The 8841-nt window shown below is 38.1% G+C and overlaps 2 protein-coding genes across 2 annotated transcripts in view; both read left to right on the top strand.

The window, feature by feature from the left end:
• The first annotated feature begins 5552 nt into the window (after positions 1-5552).
• Positions 5553-6389, top strand: LOC108579210 (40S ribosomal protein S17). The gene is made up of 3 exons (XM_017942683.1): positions 5553-5577; positions 5873-6024; positions 6149-6389. Exons 1-3 carry the CDS (start codon positions 5575-5577, stop codon positions 6387-6389), a joined length of 396 nt encoding a protein of 131 aa, XP_017798172.1. The 5' UTR covers positions 5553-5574.
• A 1629-nt stretch (positions 6390-8018) lies between these two features.
• Positions 8019-8841, top strand: part of LOC108579220 (ubiquitin carboxyl-terminal hydrolase 3-like) — an 8732-nt gene continuing 7909 nt past the window's right edge. The window contains exon 1 of the mRNA XM_017942701.1: positions 8019-8109. Within this exon, the coding sequence (XP_017798190.1) occupies positions 8019-8109 (91 nt within the window). The remainder of the gene's footprint in view (positions 8110-8841) is intronic.

Below are 8841 nucleotides of genomic sequence, written 5' to 3' on the forward strand. Positions count from 1 at the left end.
CTAGCTACAGATTTTAACCCTTTCGTGACCACTGGGACGTACGCATATCCCATTTGAGTACTCGAACGCATATCGATCTCAATTTAATATACATTACAGACTGCGATGATCGGTGGATAAGCAATAATTTGTTTAAAAAAGAAGTCGGTCACGAAAGGGTTAAAAGGACTGGAACTACGACAACGGCTGCCAATGTATTAACAGAACATTAATTCAAACATTTAGAGGCGTAGAAATGAAAGTTTCCTGCCGATAATAACTTTTATTACTTCTTAAAAAAGAAAAAAGATAAAAGTGTACGATTCAGATCGACGTGTGAGATCTGTTGGAATTAACGCCTCATTTTTAAACGAAGATAGAGAAAGTTGGTAGAGGAAAACGTTAATAAATACATTAATAAAGACGAACTTCCTGCACGTGTGATTATTATCTCGAATGCAACGATGCGGATCCAATATCTGCATCACGTTTTCGTGTAAACGCGTATCCTTCAATCGGCACATCGATCCCCGCTGTTACTCTGCGCGATAATTAATTTATCAAACCCTGGTGATTTGTTGAAAATTAGAAATTCTTTTCATGTAACGAAAAATTCGAAATTCTTAATATTCTTTCAAACCATTTTTCTCGTTTTATGAGTTTCACAATTTTATTGATCTGACTAGTATTATTGTAATTCTAAGTGAATTAATTTACTAATACTTTGAATTTTATACTGAACATTTTCTTTGATACAAAGAACGTTCAGGTATTTTATATTGCATTCTAAAATATTTTTCAAACGATTCTTCTTGAATTGTATGTCAGAAATTTAGTCCGTTACAATGAATGTCCACATACTCTATTGTATTGTATTCTAAACATTTTGTTACCTACAGTAGGTACTTTGTGTGTTTCGTAATTCTGACAAGCTAGAACTATTCATGTTTAGATAATACGATTTAGCTTATTGTTCAAACTCGCTTACTGGAATAAAAGTATGCGAATGTATTCAGTTCCATAGGAGGAAAAATCAAATGGATCGATTAAATGAATGACCTGGACGAAGATTCACAATGATATCTTGCATGATACTTTTTTTCGTTGGAATATCTCATCTGTATTTTCATTACATGCATACTTTTGTATACAAAATCACGAAAATAAGATAATCAGTTAGAAATGCATAGTATTAAGATATTTCGTAATGAATGTCTCTCTCATCTTTATACAAAATAAAAAATATGCTGAAAACAGATATTTTTTGCTAAGTTATTCGATATTAATTTTGACAATTTTCTCAATAACATCTTGATAAATTATATTTATACTTTAATTTTGAGATTTCCTTTCGTAAATTTTAATAAAAATAAGTGAAACGTGTATCCTATTCTTATGAAGATAATAATTTGAAGAAAAAAATACACATACCTACTGTAGGTATATTTCAAAATATACTACAGTAGGTACTATATTTTTAAAAATGTCTGTAATAACAGAAATTTATATATCTAAGAAATTTGAAGTATCGAAACCTTAACGACGTTACCACCTTACTTTTTCTTTCATTTAACCAAACATAAAAATACTGCTAAATAATTTTTGCAAAGAACTATTACTACACTGGTCGTCAAAAAAATTGCAGCACCTTAAAAATGAAATCGCACAAATCTGAAATTTAAATACATTGTTGGAGTTTTGAAAGGGAAAACTGATTAAAGAAGGTCTTATTTATTAAAAAATATCACTTTCGCCTCAGGGTAACTCGAAAAACATATATAATTTCCAGATTAGTGCAACCCTAATTTCTAGGTGTTACAATTTTTTTTTGCCGAGCAGTGTATTTATCTCACGAGACAAGAAGCATACTCCCGTCAATTATACCGTTTTGTTTACACAGAAAAACAACATTCGAAAATCATCTATCCCAACCTGTTTTCAGTCTTTGCCCATAAATTTTCCACGCACCCTACAAAAGATTATTACTTTCAACGTTGAAACCGCTGAAACGAGAACCACTATAATAACACTCGAACCGTTTTACAACTCGTAAATCACACACTTCCTTCGTTAACAACGACCACACGCTCATTACACCGTAAATATTATTGAAAACTCGTCAAACCTAACCTTACGAAATTTTCTGACATAAATACATCATGTTTCACAAAAAGAAAAATTCCTCCTCAATATTTATGTTAGGTTAACAAGAATCAGCTTAGTAAGACATGAACCACTAAATAACACGCGAATCACGCAACTGACTGTGACCATATTACCCATAACACGGTCGATAATGAAGTGTCCTTAACCTCTTAACAGGTGGCGAGATACGATAAAAAGATTGTGTATTTTTTGTTCGAAATTAGTAATAATTTTTATACAGAATTGTGTGTTAAATGTTTCCTAACTCGTTTCCTCTAAATTCTTCACTGTATTCTTTAAAGTGACAAAATTGTACAGGTTTTGCACTCCAAATTCAACTTTTTGCAAATGAAATTCACCCTTCTGCAAATGCAATTCACCCTTTTGCAAATGAAATTGAACCTTTTGCAAATTTATTCACCCTTTTGCAAATCAAGTTTTCCTACAAAATTGTTTTCTTAAGCTTTTGTAATAAAAAACAAATCAAATGTAAATTTCTTGTTAAGAAATTCAAAATTTTATTGCATATAATACGAAGATGTACATGAAATACTTATATAATGGTAATTACCAATAGACTTGAAAATGTGTTGCAATACATCTCTTGTGCAGTAAAATAAAATCGGAACAATTCTATTTTTTATTAAACGGGTAGACTCTAGACAGGCCTCAGTTCAATCGACGCTTAACTTGCCTGTAATTCTTACAATTTACGGGAAAGAATAATTTCCTTTAAATTGTGATTAAACGAAAAGGTGAATTTTATTTGCAAAAAGTTAAATTTGGGGTGCAAAACTTGTACCCAATAGAAACAGACATATACTTCAACCGATTGGCTTCACCGCAAGAGTCACAACAGTGAGTTACAAATTAGACAACAAAAAACACTGAAAGAAGTCCCAGAAACGATAACCTAAAGCATATGCTTTACATGTAATAATAGCCACTCACTTAACCTAAACAGCGTGAGCCCATATGAGCGCATCCCACCAGACGCACCAACTGTTAAGGAGTTAATACTGACACAGCGGGCACAAGGTCGTAGCAGATCGTATCCGTAAACACAGTACAATTCGAAAACTAACGGAGAGAACGGGAAAATAGAAGCAGCTGGATCGTTACTGTACACTCTGTATACGTGTGCACACCGTTGACGAGTAGTTGAAACCCGTTCGATCAGGAAAGATCTGACATTTTTTGTCGCCTGTGTGGTGTGCTCTCTCGAGAAGATGAGATTATACACGCTTACAGGAACGGGAAGGCAAAAAAAAAAAATGTATTTAAACGAATCATTAGAAGAATGAGGACGGAGGTACGTGTTCCGTAAACGAAACGCGAAACTATAATTAGTTTCGGGTCAGAAAAGAGCGTTAATCGCGGCTAAAAGGTTTTTCAAACCCGCATGATTAGAACGCGCCACCGCGATATATTTCTTGGGAGACACTTCATGCATAAGGTACACAAACGCGACAACGCACGCACACATACACGCGCCACGATGATTTTTCACACGCCACTCGCCTGGCCCAAATTATACACGCGCGCGGCTCTCTGCGAAACGCCAACGCCAGTCCTGATTGCTTTCACAGCCTTTTTTTCCCGTACGTTGCAACGCGTGCACCATTCCGTATGCGAATCACGGTCAGCCTGTATTTTCGACGAAAGTGAAAGAATCGGGATCAACGACCCCCACGTTAGGGAGAAATTCGCGAAAGAGCGAAAGAGTATCGACAGTTAACAATGGTTTACCGGTTGTGCTCGTGTTTAATAGGTAGGATAGTGCAGAAAGATCACGACACGAAGAAGTTTCACGAAGAGAAAGTCCGTTGGTATACACACGAGGACACGACGATGTCAGCTGACAGAAACAGAAGCCGGGAGAAAGAGTGGTGCAATCAGACGAGATACGTGGGGGCATAATAGAGACACAACACCGATATAAAAGTGACAGGAGGTTAACCGAACGAATAACGCGACATCGAGTTGTGCACAGGTTGATTTCCTTTTTTCCACGTAACTGAATAAGAAATTACGCTTGCCTGTTCAAGTATCGCGCGACGTTGCAGATTCCCACGTCGTACGGTGAAATTCCAGCAATCTCGCAGAGTACAGCACAAATGTCACCGACTTTTTAGCACACGATAGATACACAGAACGACTATGTTTTGGCAGTGGTCCGCGGCATGTTCTTCCGACACGAGGTCTTCGACGAGAAGTTAAACGAACGTTGACATGTGCGCGATAAGAAAACACGACGACACCCACGCACTATTCGGAGTAAATTGTCAGAAGAACGAGGCCGAACTTTCGAACCGAGCTACCGATCGTCCCGACCACTACAGGCCAAGTGTAGCACCGCACTGACTGCTCTCGCCGTTCACCAAGGCGATAAACAAACTCGTCGCCTCTCCCTCGCGAGTCTGCCCTCCTTCTCGCAATCCTCTATCCTTCTTCCTTCAACAGTCAGCTATCTCACTTCCACGGACAAACACCGACTGCCGTGTGGTGTTGAACGAAATTTCGGTCTCTCTCGCACCGCGGCGTTGGCAATATGGTATGATCTCACTCTCATCGCTCTATCTCCCTCACTCTGTCATTCTGCATCTCTGTTGCTTTCCCTCTCTCGTTCTTCCGCTAGTCCCTTTAAGGCACAGTGCTGCCACCACACTTCGCCCCCACTATCACATAGCAGACCACTCGCACTTTGTCAACTGGCGTTTTTGATTTTTGGGCTATTTTACGTACGTTCCGTGAGAACTGAACGGTACTCGATGATTGAAAGTTTTCGTACTTTAGAGGAAACTAAATGTCACTTGTGAGAAGTGTAACCGAGGCAGGTTTAAGCTTGTTCCATGATGCGACAGCGCGACGTACGACATGTTTTGTGCCACTGACGTTCTGTACTAATTCGCGAATTGTATTGATGTTGCTGCTGCCACCTACTGCGAATAATCGTAACGTGATTTTATTTAAGCAATGAAATATTTTTCATTTTTATAATTGGAAAATGTCTAAACCTGTTAAATTAGTCAATTTTTTATGCTATGAAAACAATTTACAATCATAATTAAGTATACATACCAACGTTAGATTGGATTTTCTACATTAGCTTCAGTAGAATAAACTTCACATTAAAAAAATAAAATTTTTAGTAAAACTTTCTAAACAGAAAAGTTATTCTTTAATCGTACTGTTTCTGTCTACAAATTTAACTTCAAATATAATAGAAAAATTTTATTTTTTATATTTCAATTTTTTGTGCTTATCACCCGTAAATAAATTAAAATTCTAAAGGTAAATATGATGCGATCTCTAGATGTCTGTAGCATCGCATCTGAAATCGAGTGCGACGTATTAATTCTCTACTTGACCACTGATGTTGATAGTTTCACGTGGCGGTAGTATCTCTCGTCCATTTTGGTGTATGTCTTTTCCGGAACTCTAGCCATCATGGTGCGTATACTTTGATTAAATGCAATAAAAATCTGAAAAAGTCGTAGCAATCCATTGTTAGATACACAAACGAGTCATCGAATAACATATTACCAAATATTTTAAATACAAATGTTAAAATATTAATCGCTTAAACGTGTTGTAATAGTTGACCATTTGTAGTTTGAAATATTGAGGTTATGTGCAAATGTTTCCAGTATTTTCGAAGATTTTGTACTCTTCTTTGTGGACTGTAAATTAGAAATAGGTTGAAGAAGATACATCATAAAGTAATAAAATGCAACTATGATTTCAGAGTCGTGTCAGAACAAAGACGGTCAAAAAGGCCGCCAAGCTCATAATCGAGAAATACTACACTCGATTGACCATGGACTTCCATACAAATAAAAGGATATGTGAAGAAATCGCTATTATACCTAGTAAATCTTTGCGTAACAAGATCGCTGGGTATGTATTTAAGAAGAAATGTGTATATTTTATGTAAAAATATATTTACTGACTGAGAATAGGAACAAAACTTGACACTTCATAGGTAAATATCTAATTTCTTTATTTTATTACCATTATACAGATTTGTTACACACTTGATGAAGCGTCTTAGACACAGTCAGGTGCGTGGTATTTCTATTAAACTGCAAGAAGAAGAGAGGGAACGCAGAGACAACTATGTTCCTGAAGTTTCTGCCCTGGAACATGACATTCTGGAGGTTGATCCAGAAACCAAGGAAATGTTACAGATGCTTGGATTCAATAACATCCCTGGTCTTCAACTTACACAATCTCAATTACCTCCATATAGCAGACGTTCTTAAAGTTTATTTCTTTATATTAAATAAGATTGTTGGTGTTGCACTTTTTAATAAAACTGCAAGCTGACATTCTACAATATTCATGTTTATAAATTGATTCTACCATATAAAATTCTATCGTTCTACAACGTATATTGATTTTTTTATGGTAAGTAGCATAATTAAAAATGCATTTAAAAAAGTACATTAATATAATACAGTAAGATTGATCATGTACATGTAGATCAATAGAATTAAATTCTATCTATTTGTGCATTACTTTGTAATAAATATGTGCATGTATAGATTCTAATAGTAATGTATATTACGTTTTATGATATGCAAGGAAATGTTTTACAGTGTATGGAGTTTAAAACTGCGCATGCGCGAAAGTCAGCCATTTTAATCGAACTTTGTTCTACTCTACTACACCGTTTTTCTCCGTATAAAATAATTAAAGCAATTTATCCTTCATTATTAAAATACAATATTTGTTTAAATTATTTTATTTTCGAAATATCAAATTATTAGCGAACGAACAAACTTGATTACTATCGAGTTTCATCATATTTTTGCACTATAAAATAATATTTTATTCAAAAGTTTAACAAATTTATTATAAAAAGTTTCACTATATGTTACATAAACAATTTTGAGCAAAGTTGTCGGATTTAGTATTGAGAAAAACAGTACAGTTGTGCATTAAATTCAACGTTATATCGATCTCGTGCTCCGATTATAATTATATCTACAGTTAGGTACAGCGCGCTTAAAGAATGTACTTTCAACCATTTTCGCTTTCCTTTCTATGAATCATGTACGTCATTTTACATTAAACATCGAAACGTTGCAATACTATCTCTGGCATCAAGTTAAGTAGCGAAACTATTTACATATAGCTCACATTTAAAAAACTCAGTATGCCGTATCGGGCCGAGTTTAGAACGTAAAATATTTTACAAAAGATAACGCTCAATAAGTCCGCGACTGCATTATGGTGAAATGCGTCGCCCTTCCAAAGCGCCCACGCGCTTGGGCCGGACCTGGGTAAGTTGTTCAGAGGCTGCGCGACCTAGCACGATCCAAGGCTAGGTAGCCTAGCACAACCTGGTGTGGACGGAGCGAGGCTGAAGAGAAAGAGCAAGAGAAACGGAGAGAGTAGCTGTAATCGCACGCCTGCGAATGTTGGAACTCTCGGGAGCAGGGAGGAGAGACCGTACAACCGGCAAGTCAGTCGACTATTAGTGGTCTGTGACTCTGGAGGTAGCCCGACCACCGCAGAACCGAGCCCGACGCAGCTCGGTTGCGTTCGGTCGGTAGTCGGGACCAGTCGGGCGCTCCACTGCTCTTTTCGGTCTGCTCGTTTTCCTCAGTCCGTCGTCGTTGCGCATCGAGAACAGTTGCATCCTTTCTTTTTCGTTAAAAGCAACGAATAGTACCCTTCTTTTTTCCGCGCTATGTGACGGATATTACGGGGCACCGTGCGTGTACCCCGCCTTCTGTAAATCATTCCCACCCCATCCTTCTGCCTGCCACTACACTCCTTTGCCCAGAAAGAGAGAAAGAGCACGTTGTAAACGCAGGCACGTACGTACGCAGGCACTCGCCGACGAAGGGGCCACGAGGGCCCCGTGGAATCGTGCCTAGGAAAACATGGAGTGTCCACATCTTGCTCAAAGCGTCCAATTCGGCGGTAACGACGTAGAAGCGAACTGTACGAAGGATCTACCGTTCGTCTGTGCAGGTAGGACCTCATACAAAAACCCATACCTTTATCCTTCTTAGCAGCTTGAAAGAGGTGTGTTGTACTTAGAAGATCGAACCCAGGGCCTCTTTCTCTCTGTTCCTCGACTGATCCTTTCTTCTGAGGTTGGATTCTATTTTGCACATCGCTCTCGCTCGCCTGATCTTTCCTTCACTCTATTGTCTCCCATCTCCTTTTCTCTCTCTTCTTTTGCGTTCTTTATCCGTTCTCTCTCCCCCGCTCTCCCCTCTCCCCCTTGCTCTTTCTTTTCCTCTTTCTCTCTTTACCTCTCGTGACCGAGGCCCCGGCCGTTCCTCTCGCGGCCTTGAGCCGTCGTAGCCGACAAGACGAAGCGAACCATTTCTATTTTCCCTCTGAAAAACTAATGCATGTTTCGAAAAGAAGAAGAATGTTCAGTTTATGCTTGCTTTGTGTTCCACACAGTTGATATACACGGGTATCGGATACTTGGCTGGACGCACGACCGTACGTACGTATCGTTCGTATGTATCGCGGATCGAACTCATCGTGCGAATATATACGTGTCTCTCTCTACGTATATACGCAAGAATGTGTACGTGTCAGTACGTACGAGTACGAGACAAGTAATGTACGCGTGTGTGCGGGCGTACGTGAAAGTCCACTCCTCTTCTTAATGCATGCGTTTATATGTGCATATAGTTGGTGTGTGTTTGTCCTCCGTTCATGGGTGTTCACTCTACGGACCGAACA

This window comes from Habropoda laboriosa, unplaced genomic scaffold (assembly GCF_001263275.1).
Source record: "Habropoda laboriosa isolate 0110345459 unplaced genomic scaffold, ASM126327v1 scaffold64, whole genome shotgun sequence".
Taxonomy (NCBI): Eukaryota; Metazoa; Arthropoda; class Insecta; order Hymenoptera; family Apidae; genus Habropoda; species Habropoda laboriosa.

Bases quoted from the DNA above. Each gene is read 5' to 3' on its own strand.
- LOC108579210 (XM_017942683.1), top strand. The intron at 6,025-6,148 runs GTATGTATTTAA...ACCATTATACAG, and splicing joins TTGCGTAACAAGATCGCTGG to ATTTGTTACACACTTGATGA.